We start from the raw sequence: 13641 nt of genomic DNA on the forward strand, positions 1-13641 counted from the left end.
ACTGAAAACCTGTCTCAAAGGTAATTATCCTAAGAAGAAAGCTAAACACCAATGTGTTGTACATAATACAAATGTCTAACTCATGTAAGCACTGATAAGTACCCTTTCCTTTTGAAACAGTCTTAACCATAATTCAAAAGAAACATGGAGAATTTCAGGGCAGATTTTGCTTATAAATGAAAGATGTCAGTACATCAATCTTGCTTTCTGTGCCTCTTAATCATAACCAAGTGTACAGAAGGAAAGAAATTCTTTCTCCTCTCTGAAACCATCTCTGAATGTAAAAGTTAATGGAGACTCTGCCCTTCTTTCTCTGCAGGGCTCTGCTAAGATAAACAGGTGTTGAATGTTTCCAATAGTTTATATAGTGTTCTTAAAAGGGAAATTTTCTTCCTACTCATTCTGACAAATGGCAGTAGGTAAACATCCAAGGATTTGTGAAAATAAAACATGATAAAGGAAAGACTTCAATATACTAGGAAAGCCTAGATCCCAAATTTTCTTGCTGTTATCCCCTATTGATTTTCTCCTTAATAATGATTCCCATATACATCATAGTCAGGTCTGCTAGCAAGAGGGAGGCATCTGTCACCAAAATTCAAAACTAAAGACTTCACTATGTCGTGAAGTTCTCAATTTATAATCATTAAAGGGGTTAGGGTTGGTGAGGGGAATGGGAAGGGTATCCAAAACTCAGAAAAGCTCAAATTACATTAAGTTCTGGGTTTATCTATAGAATCCCTTAACTTAAGATGGCAAAAATCCTGAACCACAAGACTATTCCCTTCTATGTGTATTCAGTTTGACTAGAGGAAAAACTTCAGAAAAATAAAATGGAATAAGGATAATTTTTTTCATTGTCCCTCACCATGGTCTAGAAAAGTATAAGAAGAAAATATCTAATACTAGCAATACTACTACTAGCAGTATACATAAGACACTCACACATATTATTTGGGGAGGCTTTGGCATATTGCAAGAACCAGGAGGTGTATTAAATATATAAAAGTTTTAATAAAGGCTAATGGTTATCTCATTTATTCTTCAGAACTTCCAGAAGACAGCAAGGAGAACATTAATTTCATGTTTGCAAGCAAGTCTTGCAAAGACAGGTAGAGGTACTTTGTGCCTTAATAAACGCATCAACACACACAGGGTTGTGAGGATCAAATGAGTGTATAAAAAGCATTTTGCAAATCTTAAAGTGCTACATAAATATCACTTCTATTATCCCTACAATTCCATGTCAAAGTTGTTTCCTAACCTAAATAAATTGGGTATGTTTTCTTTTTAAACACCATACTTGAAATTCCTAAGTGTGTTTTTTGGTAAATATTTTAAACAATATGTTTTTAAAAAGAAGATGATGCCCAGAAAGTACACAGACCTGAATCAAGAAAGCCCAGGTTCTGGTTCTTGGCCCTGTTCTCAAGCCCCAGACATGGCTGTACCTCACTCCTCATGCCTGCTGCTGAAAATCCTCAGTAGAGCTAACAACCTCTGCATTCTCTTCAAGTCTATTCTATTTCATATAAAGTCTGGATTGAGTATACCTAGTCTCCCTTTGCTAAGTATTTTTTTTTCCTTCCATCTTGGTATGCCATCCTCCTAAGTATCCAGTGTCTAAATATTTAATTCCCTTCAGCCTATATTCAAAACTCTTTGCAGGGAAGTATTTGGTAAAAAAAATAATCAAAATTACAAATGACCAATACTTCTCAATATGCCATCTTCCCTAGAAAAACCTACATTTTAACTGGGAAGAATGGGTTTAAGTCAAAGGAAAGAAGCAATGACTAAATTTTAGGCATTAGGTAAAGGTGAAATTTGGGAAGGAAATGGGATTTTCCTAGTACTCCCTCAACTCACGTCAGAGAGGTGGTCATCCAATTCATCTACTCTTGAGGACACTTGAGAATCTGCCCACAGCACTGGATTTCTGGATATAGAGTCAGATTCTCTCACGGACATTCCATGGATTAAAAGGGAGGCCCTGCATAAATCTTGAATGCCCGACATATTTGGTTCCGATCTTCCCTATGGCCTTGAAGTACTACCTACATTTTCAGAATAAAAGTACAAAGTAACTTTGGACCTACTTAGACGACAGACTCCCAGCGAACAACAAAGTTTCCCTTGAAATATGTGAATAAGGAAAAGTAATTTTTTCTTTTTAATGGAAAATTCAGACATCCCAGAAGTAGCTTAGTGTTCCATGGATAGAAATACAAATCCTTATGTACTTTTTTAATCATCACAATGAGTTACGAAGCCATTTTGATAAAGTCTCTCAGCTACAAAATGACCAGCTTATATAGCTATCATATTATATGTATATACACATATCATAATATAAACATGTGTGTCAGAATACCTATATCTATCTATCTACCTGTCCATCTCTCGATTGCATGCACTCTATTTTTTTCCTGAAATTGTTCAGACTGGTGATATAAAGACACATTTTCATTTAGGCAGCTTAATTCCTCTCAGATCATGAACCTGTGAACACTTGCTAATTAGAACAGCTATGAAAAAGCTACTGTTATTCTATTTTTTCCCTTTCAAATATTTTATTTAAGACAAACTAGCCAGAATAGGAATTCCTGGATGTGACTTGATTAGGGTCATTCATTCAAAGTCAAACTAATGCCAGATTATATTTACTCAAAACAATCCACAACTCAGTCAACCTAGGAAGTTTCAATATTGCCCGAGGTGAGTACAGTTTCAAGGAAACAAATCCCTTTCTATGAAATCAAAGACTTTCTGTGATTCTCACAAGGATCAGTGGGTTATCAATTTAGAGATAGTGGATATGTAAGCAGATCCAAGATATATCATGCTGGGAGCACTTCATGGAAACAACCAAACTTAAGATAAGAGTAATTGGTCTAATGCCCCTGTCTAAAGAAATGTCTTTTTGTACTTCTGGTAATCTGAGGGATTATCAGTGATGTTGGGGCCACTATCACCTCTCACTGGAGGATCACAAAAGCCTTCTAACCAGATGCACTAAATCTTCCCTCTCCAATCTATTCTCCACATGGCTACCACACTTACATTTCCAGAAAACAACCAGATCTGATTATGTCATTCCCTCTAACCCTCACCTTACTCAAAAATCTTAAGTGGCCTCCTACTGCCTCTGGCATTTAAAGTCCTTCACAATGTAGGTCCTAGCTTTACTTTCTTGGTTTATTTTGTATTGTTGTCTTTCACCCACTTTCCAGTCCAATGGACCTACGAGCTGTTAAGTGACACTCTATGTATGTCCTACTTCTGTCCTTTTGCAAAGATGGCTCCCTATTCTTGGAATGCACTCTGTCCCTATCACTACCTCAGGATTCCTCGCTTCCCTCAAATTACAATTTAGATGCCATCTCCTATAGGAGGCCATTGATGGTCCTCTCTCTTTCTTGAAATTATTTTGTTATTATTTCATGCATACCTGGCATTTTTGTTTCTGTGTATACATTGAACCTCTTCAGTGGAATATAAGTCCTTGAAGGCAAGAACTATCTTTGGTTTTTGTCCTTGCATTCCCAGCTCTTGGCCTTCCATAGAGCAGGTGCTTACTAAATGCTTGCTGAATTAAATTAAATTACATACAGATCACTGCACTTGAAGGCAGGAGATCTGGGTGTTAGTCTTGGTTCTGTAACTGCATAATAATAAATAGCAATAATTGTCGGTAAGTCAACTAGCATTTATTAAGTGCCTACTATGTGCCAATCACTGTGCTGGGGATACAAACAAAAGCAAAAACAGTCCCTGCCTTCAAGGTGCTTACATTCTAATGGTAGAGACAACACATAAACACTATGTACAAACAAGCTATATACAGGATAAATTGGGCACTATCTCAGAGGGAAAGCACTAAGATTAAGAAATCTTGGGAAAAGCATCTGGCAGGAATTGGGACTTTAGCTAAGGCTTGAAGGAAAGCCAGGGAAGCTACAAGGTCTCTAGAAATAATGAGGGAAAGAATTCTAAGCGTGGAACTGACATTTCTACAGTGCTTTGAATACATTATTTATTTGATCCTCACAACAATGCTGTGAGATAAATAGTACAGGTGTCATTACACCCTTTACAGATGAGTAAACTGAGGCTTAGATGTCAAAATGATTTGCCCAATGTTATACATCTATTGAGAATTGCAACTAGAATTTGAAGCCAGGTCTTTTCTAATGTCACAGTTAGCACCCTTTCCACTACATCTTACTTTCCTTCCTATTTATTTAGTTGTATGACTTCAGGAAAGCTATGCCACCTCTTTCAACTTCAATTTCCTCAACTGTAAAAGGGGAATAATAATATTCCTTCTGTCTTCATAGGTAACCAAGTGATCTGTTTTTAGGGCTGTTGTTAGGATCAAATGAAACAATATGAAATATCTTGAAAACTGCAAAGCACCATATAATTGTGAGCTACTATTCATCACAGTTTCCAAAACTGAGTTCTCAAAAAAAAAAAGTACTCATGATATAGTTGTGGTCATTTATTCTCCTGTATGCCCTTGAAATGGGGAGAAAAGTCTAGCAAACCATTATAATCAGCTAGGTCTCCAAAAGAGTCAATAAGCTATTTACTAGCAGGAGTATTAGTAAGGCACTTTTAAATTGTCCCATCCATACAATAGGTTCTCCCTAAGAAGTAAACCTGAAAATAAAATCTGAGGTTTTAGATTAAAACAGAAGTAGTGTTTGCATTGAAGTGATGCAGCTTCAGGCCTTTGGAAGAGTTATGAGGTCAAGTCAACAAACATTATTAAACTTTCTTACTATGTGCCAGATACACTGCTAAGAGCTGAGGATACAAAGAAAGACAAATATACAGTCTGTCCTCAAGGATCTTGCATTTTAATCTGGGAGACAACAAGTAGGCAGAGAAAATATACACAGGGTAGATGGAAGGTTATCAGGCCAGGGAGGTTCTCAGTTACATGTATATAAGTGAGTTATACAGAGAAGGTAAAATTTGAGCTAAATCCTGAAAGAAGTCAGAAAAGCTGAGGCCAAAGGAAGAACATTTCAGACTTGAGAGACATCTAGTACAAAGAATCAGAGCTAGGAGACAGAAGGTTGCTTGAGGCACTGCAAGGAGGCCAGTGTTGCTAGAACATAAAGTATGTGGAGGAAAGTATAAGAAGATTAGAAAGGTAGAAAGGGACCAGTTTATAAAGTGCTTCAAGTGCCAAACAAAACAGTTTGTATTTGATCCTAGAAAGCCATTAGAGTTCACTGAACAGGTGGGTGACATGGTCATACCTACACTTTAGAAGAATCACCTTGAGGGTTGGCTGAGTGGTGGATAGAATGGAGTGGAGAGAAACTGGTAATGTATAGATCCGCCAGAAGGCTTCAGGGGGGAGATTATGAATGCCAGGGTGGTGGTTGTGTACAAGGGGAGGTATGGGAGAGACCTTGAAGGTAGAAACAATAATGGATTGGATATGTGGGGTAAATGAGAGGTCAAATATGACGTCTTGGTTGCCTGTCTGGTGGGATGTGGTGGTGCCCTCAACAATATGAGAGAAGTTGAAAGAGGAAAGGTTAATAGGGAAAATATAAATGAGTTCTGTTTTGGACATGTTGAGTTTGAGATGCCTGTGGGATATCCAAATCAAACTGTCCAAAAGGCAATTGGTCATTCATATTATTTCCTAATCTTTATAATTGCATTGTACAGAAATTCAGATTTTTTTTCTTCCAAAATGATTACTTTGTAAAGCACAACCCACATTGCCACATTTTTATTGTCTTTATTTATAACAAGAATTGTCCATGTGATAAATGGATATCTTTTATGCATCCAATTTAATTTTTAAAAAGTTGAAAAATGAAAAAAAGGGTAATTTGATAATGAGACTAAAAGCTCAGGAGAGACTAAGATTAGATTTATAGATCTGAGAATCATCTCAGAACTGATAACTCAATACCTAGAAGCTGCTGAGATCACCAAATCAGATAGTATAGACCAGGAGAAGAAAAGAGGGGCCAAGACAGAGTCTTGGGGGATGAAGAACAGTCAAAGGACACTGAAGAGCAGTCAGACATCTAAGAAGAGAGCCAGGAGAAAACAATGTCACAAAAACCTATAGAGAAGAAAGTATCCAGAAGAAGATGATTCCCATTGTCAAATGGTGCAGGGAAGTTGAGAGGGACCAGGACTGAGAAAAGCCCTCTAGATAAAGAGAGACACTGGTAACTTGGAGAAGGCAGTTTAAGCTGACAAATTGGGTTAGGAGCCAGATTGTTGAAGATTTAGAAGAAGAAGAGAGAGAAAGTGGAAGTAGCAAATGTAGACGACTTTATCAAGGGGTTTAGTCAAGAAGGGGAGGAGAGATATAGTAAGATGGCTAGCCAAGATGGTCAGATGACCATTTTAAGGATAGGGGAGACATGGGAGTATTTTCAAGCAGCAGAGAAAGAGCCAATAGATAAGGAGACACTGAAGATCAGAGAATGAGTTAGGATGAAAGTGGGTCCGATTGGCTGGAGAAGTTGGGAGGGCCTGGGATCAAGGGGATAGAGGGTTTGGCTTTGGCAGGAAGGGATTCCTCTTCATTGAAGACAGGATTAAAATCTGAATTTCATGAGAGAAGGAGGAGGAAAAGAGGGGAGCTTTCAGCAAATGGTCATAATTTTTTTTGTGTGTGTGAAGTGAGTGCCAAGGTCTTCAAGTTAGACAGGAGGAGAAGGGGTACAATGGGAAGCTAGACGACAGATGAAAAAGTCTGGAACAGTTACTCTGGGGAGTGAGATAGTAAATTTATCTTGATCTGTATATGGCCACTGGACCTAGATAGCTCTGGAGGAGAAAGTGAGACTGGTGACATTGCACAGCCCTTCCTCACTTAAATCCAATTCAGTTGTAAGTCATGTCAGCCTCTTCCTGAAGTCACGGTCTTCTTCAAGAACAAAGGACAAATCACAACATGAGAGTAGTCTGAGCTGCCCCAATGGGGACCTAGAGGGCCAGTTCCAGTTGGGCAACTCAACTTATTCTCCCTTCCCCTTTCCTGTCCCCATATGGGGTATCAGGTACCCCTACCTGAGGCTGTTCTGCCGAAAGGAAAGGTAAATTTTGATGGCTGAAACTTACCTAGTTATCTTGGGGTTTACTGGCTAGACTTCCTTCTTCAAGATCATGTTTTAACTCAGTTCACTCTGGCTCTAAGCACCACTTAAAGATTATTTTTTCAGCCCTGATGGCTGTGAATGTTAATAGTAATTGTTTCTCTTTAGACCAAGCAACCCTGAGGGTCTTCCCCTCCCAGCTTGATTTTTCTTTTTAGTTAAAAGGGCCCTATCTTAACAGGCCTAATCACTGACTGGGCCTTGCCTCACTCAAAATGAGAACTCAGAAAGACCTTAGCTTAAAAATGCCAATATCTCTCACTCCATCCTGGGCCATCTCCAGCTGATCTATATCTTGCCACTAGACCCAGATGGCTCTGGAGGAGAAAGTAAGGCAGGTGACATTGCACAGCCCTCTCTCATTTAAATCCAATTCAATTGCAAGACATGTCATTATCTTCCAGATGTCCCGGTCCTCTTCAAGAAGGAAGGATAAGGGCAGCTAGGTGGCACAGTGGATAAAGCTCTGACCTTGGAGTCAGGAGGACCTGAGTTCAAATCCGGCCTCAGACACTTGACACTTACTAGTTGTGTGACCTTGGGCAAGTCACTTAACCCTGATCGCCTCATCAAAAAACAAAAAAAAGGACAAAGACAACCTGATTAGGGAGGAATAGAGTGTTTGCCTCAATGTAGTAAGGGCACAGCTGAGGTTTGGAAGCATAAATTATGAATTATGGGATGACTTTAAGAAAGCCAGAGTGATTAAGTATAGGCCAAGCTAGCCAGAAAGCTTCAGCCGCCTATCAAAAGTCATCACAGGGGAACTCAAAGCTTTAAAAACTTTTAAAAAAAGTTTTAAAATCGTTTTAACGTGTAATTGGGGAAAAATAAAATTATATTCATGTGGATACATATACGTCATCACAGAGCTCCTCCAACAAACTCCTTGATGTTGTCTTCCAGCGTTCCACTTGCTGTTCACGTTACCTTGGTCGCATAGTTGCTACACATCAAGGAAATGACTTCCTGTGGTCACAAAGGATTTTGAAGATACCCGGGCTGCTTTTAGAGATAGAAAAAAAGTAGTTTGGACACAATTTGACAAGAAATATAAAGAGAATGTCTGAAGGGACCTTAAGACTACAAGCTTTTTATTAAACCAAAGAAATTGATTTTATTTTTTAAAACAGAAGTTGAATCATCTCTTACGAAATTTCTAAAAGTGGGTAAAGGAGGAGGGGTTCATTTCTCCTTCCATATTGGGCTTTGATTTCAGGTTTTGAGTTCCTTAGAAACTATTTCAGTTGTGTGATGCAACTTAATTTTCTCCTAGACTTGCATAAGATGAATGTTATAGTGTGTGTGTGTGTGTGTGTGTGTGTGTGTGTGTGTGTGTGTGTGTGTGGAGAGAGAGAGATGTATATATATATATATAAATATAGAGAGATAGAGAGATAGATGGATAGATAGATAGATAGATAGATAAACTGGAACATACTCATCACTGTAACTGCAACACAGTGTCATATATCTGAGTATGTTAGAATGTATCTGTTAGGCTTCCTACTGACTCCAAGCATAAGGCCAATAAAGCTTTTCAGGGAAAACTAAAAACTAAACTAAACTAAAACTAAAGCAACATCTATATTCACACTCAGTTTAATTTTTCTCCTATCCACCCTACCTCCTACCGCCCCAGTGTCTTAAGTCTCTCTTTGTTTCCTTACACTTCATTTTGCCTTAGCAGAGCAATAAGAGTAAGAAGGGCTTCATCTTGCAAGATGGCTTTTGTATAAAATATTTTTCTGGCCACACCAACTGTTTCAAAATGCAAATTTAATATCCAAAGAGGCCAAGAATATAAACAAGCTTTCTGTTGCTTATACTTTGCTTAGTACAGCACCTGGCAGACAGTAAATGCTTAATAAATGTTTGTTGACCTGACTTAATAAATGCTTGTTGAGTGGTGCAATGGCTGTCTCCTTAGAATCAGAGAGACAGCTACTATCTAGGCAGATACTATACAACATGTAATTCATGTCTTTTTGTTTATCACACTTCCCTTGACCCCATGCCATCCAAATATATCTCTCTAATTACTCCCCCTTACCAATTACCCTAAGAATATAGACATTAATATCTGTAGTACATATTGTAAATGCATGATATTTAATCATTTAATTCAGGAAATAGATCAAAGAGCTTTAGAGTTGGAGCCTTAGATCCTTCTACCCCTGCCATGGGTTAGCCACATGACCTGTTTCTGTGCCTGTTTCTTCATCTGCACAATGAGGGTATTGGACTAAAGGATTTTTGAAGGGCCTTCCAGTTCTGAGGTTCTATGCCCTTGTTCAGTATATGTTTAATGATTTGTACCTCTTTTGTAACTGCTTGCCTCAGGTTTTGTCTTCAATTATAAAGTTCCAGATGACAGAATGTCTGTACATTTTTTGTAAAGTGCCATACAAAATTTTCAACACATGCTTTTGGATGATTGCTGAATGGTACTAATTACTAAAACCAAACAGCATACTGCTCCTGAGTATCAGGATAGTTCATGAAGAGCTTGCAATTTTTCTGTAAGGCACAGTGAAATAAATGCTCCCCTTTCATAAAGCAATTTTTACAATTCGTTATGCAGAAATTAGGTATATGTATTAAATGAAGCAGGCAGCTGGGGTGCTTAGATAGAGTGACAAACATTGAGTCATCTTCCCGAGTTCAAATCTGGCCTTAGACACTCATTAGCTGTATGACTCTGGGCAAGTCACTTTAACCCTGTTTGCCTCAGTTTCTTCATCTGTAAAATGAATTAGAGAAGGAAATGGCAAACCACTACAGTATTTTTGCCAGGAAAACCCCAAATGGGGTCATGAAGAGTCAGACACAACTGAACAACAACTGAAATACAACAACTTAAATGCAGTGTGGTATAAGGGAAAGAACACTGTGGAAGACTTGAGTTCAAATCCATACACTGTTACTTAGAACCTGTATGACCTTTGTGCAGGTCACTTTACCCCTCAGGGCTTAAGTCTCACCAACTATAAAATCAAAGGATTAGACTAGATGATCTCTAAAATCCTTTCCCACTCTAAATTTGTGATAACCTAGGTAAACAAAACACGACAGCAGACTAATGGAAACTGGTCTAGGAAACAGGACAACTTAGATTCAAGATCACCCTCTGGCATATACTACTGGCTGTGTGACCTTGTGTAAAGCACTTAACTTCTCAGTGACATAGGCAACTCTCCAAAATAAGAGGCTACAGATAAGACAGCCACCTGCTCTGGAAGAGGAAATTTCCTCACCAAGGAGTTCCCTGTATCACTGAAATCATGTTTGCCTCTCTTCCTCCATTTGTATCCCTATACAAAGATGTGCCATTTCTAATAATCAATTATTAGCCATATTAAAATCCAGGGAGTATTCTGGATATGGTAATGATATTATGTATCCTACACAGAAATTAGTACTTAATCTTAGGTTACCCCTCAAAAGAAACTAGAGCTCATCAAAGACAAAGGCAATTAAAAATATTACGGTCTTTAATTATTAGCTTATCCTTAGAGTTAGCTAAGGTCTCAATTAATCAGTGAAGAAGTATTGACTAAGTGGTAGGAAATAGACATTCATGTTTTCCTACAGAATCATCTCATTGTGTACTGCTGTGTCAACGGAAAGGCTCTCTTTTTTGGCATTTTAGTTGAGAATAAGAAATATGAAACTTTAAAAATAGAGTAAAAAAAAGGATTGATGGGACAACTTGCAAAAGTATATTAGGTACTATGGGGGATAAAAATATAACATAAAGGCAAAATTCCCTGTCTACAAGAAGTTTACAATCTATTAAAAAGACTTCACATCAATACACAAAAAAGTTAAATAACCATACAAGATGACAAAATATGCGATTTCATAAGCTAGTGTAGAATTAGGAACCAAATCAATAAGTGCTATTAAAAAAACCTACTTTAGGGGTTACAGAATATCTTCAGAACAACAATCTGACCAGATGGGGGTACTATTATTCCTATTTCACAGATGAGAAAACTTCTATGGTCAAAAGTTTAAGTGTCAGAACTGGGATCTGAATTTGCTCTACTCATCCTAATAGAAGAGTTTACTGTGAATCAAAAGGAGTTCAATGGCTTTCATGGAGGGTAGAATTTATGTAAAGGGACAAGAGAAGGAGAACTTTAGGTAGGGAAACAAACTGAGCAAAGCGCAGAGGTGTGAAATATGGTTAAATTTAAAGGGAGTGGGAGTAAATCAGTTAGGATGGAAATTTAGAATGGCAGCTTATATTGGGAAATAATGCTTGAAAGGTAATTTGGGGCCAGATGAAGGAGAGTCCTGACTGAATCATTGTGAAAGGACACTGGCTTTGGAATTTTCCAGTTAGGGTTCAAGATATGGCTCTGCCACTTACTACATGTGTACCCTTGAGCAAGCTGCCTTTACTCTCTAAGACTCAATTTTCTCATGTATAACATGGGGACATTGATATTTAGTCCTGCAGGACTATGTTTAAAGTGCCATATAAATATAGTTATTATTATTAGTTATCCTGAAGTATCATATATGCTTGCAATTCTTAAGCTTGAGTTTACTGTGCTATATGATGCCAAGACAGACCTGATACTTAAGTGAAGGTGGGACCCATTTTTATGGAGAGATTTTATGGCCTAAGAGTCGATCTTTTTAAAATATGTCTCCTAACCTATCCTGCCAATGGGTACAGAATTTTAACCTTCATTCCTCTGAGTTACACATAGAACACCTAATTCAAAATGTTGGGTAAGAATAAAATATTAAGTCATTGTCATCCATTAGCAGGGATTATTTAATCAGATTAACTACTTGAGCATTCAGAGGAAGTGATATAATGTAAGATTCAGTGGCTTAAAAGCAAAATAAGTCCTATCAGACATAATATTACAGGTTCAGAACGGGAAGAGGACTTAAAATTTGTTTAATTCAAACCCCTTATTTTACATCATTACTGCCTAGGTGAATGTGGTAGATTATATCTTGGTAGATTTAGCCAATAAGGTGATAAAATATAAGAGGGGGAGGTGGATAGGAGGGCAAAGCCCTGTTTATTCTGTCAAAGGTATCTGGTATTACCTTTAAATTTAATAGCTTCTGATATAAAAAGGCTTTATGGAAATAGATAAATGGGAGTGGAATTCTTCTGTGGGTGGAAGCTGCAGTTGTAGAAAGAGTATTGACTTGGGAGTCAGAGGACTTGGGCTACAATCCCATGAGTGATGTCAACTACCCATTTGATCTTGGGCATGTCAGTCAGTCAGTATAAATTTCTTAAGCACCTACTATGTGTCAAGCACTGTGCCAAGCACTGGAGATCCAAATAAAGGCAAAAAACAGTCCCTGTTTTCAAAGAGCTCACAATCTAATAAGTAAGACAACATTCAAGTAACCAGGTACAAACAAGGATATATATTATGCATATACACACATATATACACATATGTATATACATACAGTACAGATTGTAGATAATCAATGAAGGGAAGGTACTAGTATTAAAAGGGATCAGGAGGGGCAGCTAGGTGGTGCAATGGATAGAACACCGGCCCCAGATTCAGGAGGACCTGAGTTCAAATATGGCCTCAGACATATAACACTTCCTAGCTGTGTGACCCTGGGCAAGTCACTTAACCCCACTGCCTAGCCAAAAAAAAAATAAATGAAAGGGATCAAGAAAAGCTTCCTGTAGAAAGTTGGGTTTTGGATTTGAAGGAAACAGGAAAGCAAGGAGGTGGAGATGACAAGGCAGAGAATTCCAGGAACAAGGGACAGAATCTCCCTGAGGCTCAGTTATGGATAAGGAATGTCATCTTATTATCAGTTATAGACAAGGAAATTGGACTAGATAGCCTCTGACCATCCCTAGATCCATATCTTTCTCTACTCACTGTATGACATCTTGAAAAAAAAAGTGGTTTATAAGGAGGATCTTGATATATCACAGGAGTGATGCCAATTTATCAACATATTTATCAAGCACATTATGGGTACAAGTACAGCACTAGACTTTTGAAGGAGTTACAAAGCTAAAAGACCCAGTTTTCCTTTCCTTGTCTACTACATTCTTGAGAAAAGATCAGTGGGGAATGGGGAGTTAAAATGGGATTCCTATAACTCTAGTTGTAAGAAAAGAGATCTTGCAAAATCAATTTTTAGCCTATAAATCTATGAAGGAGGGTGGGGAAGGGTGGGGAAGGAAGCTCTTCTAATGACCTAATAAAATGATAACAGCATTAAACTTGCCCTCCAATGGAAAACCTCCCAGAAGGGAGGTCATTCAGAGCCAGCAGCAAGCACTCAATATCTATAAACTGTGTATAAAAAAGATCGCCTCTATTTTTAGTGCTGCCCAAGTTCAGCATCCATTTCATTTTCCATTTTTGTCTTTTGTTTTACTGTTATTTTTTTTCCTTCCGATGAGAAAAGTAGTTAGGTCCTTTTGCTGAGACAGATTTTATATAATAATCCTTTCTCTTCATTTACAAACATTCATGTT

The 13641-nt window shown here is 37.9% G+C and overlaps 1 protein-coding gene across 4 annotated transcripts in view; it reads right to left on the reverse strand.

Moving 5' to 3' along the window:
* MAP3K20 (mitogen-activated protein kinase kinase kinase 20) overlaps positions 1-13641 on the reverse strand; it is a 209649-nt gene that overhangs the window by 162485 nt on the left and 33523 nt on the right. The window contains exon 2 of one of the 4 annotated variants that reach the window (XM_078146970.1): positions 8076-8150. The exons of the other annotated variants lie outside the window; for them this stretch is intronic. Coding sequence (XP_078003096.1) covers positions 8076-8099 — 24 coding nt within the window. The 5' untranslated portion in view covers positions 8100-8150. The remainder of the gene's footprint in view (positions 1-8075; positions 8151-13641) is intronic. 4 annotated transcript variants of the gene reach the window in all.

This window comes from Phascolarctos cinereus, unplaced genomic scaffold (genome assembly GCF_003287225.1).
Source record: "Phascolarctos cinereus isolate Bilbo 61053 unplaced genomic scaffold, phaCin_HiC Scaffold_726;HRSCAF=1367, whole genome shotgun sequence".
NCBI classification, from domain to species: Eukaryota; Metazoa; Chordata; class Mammalia; order Diprotodontia; family Phascolarctidae; genus Phascolarctos; species Phascolarctos cinereus.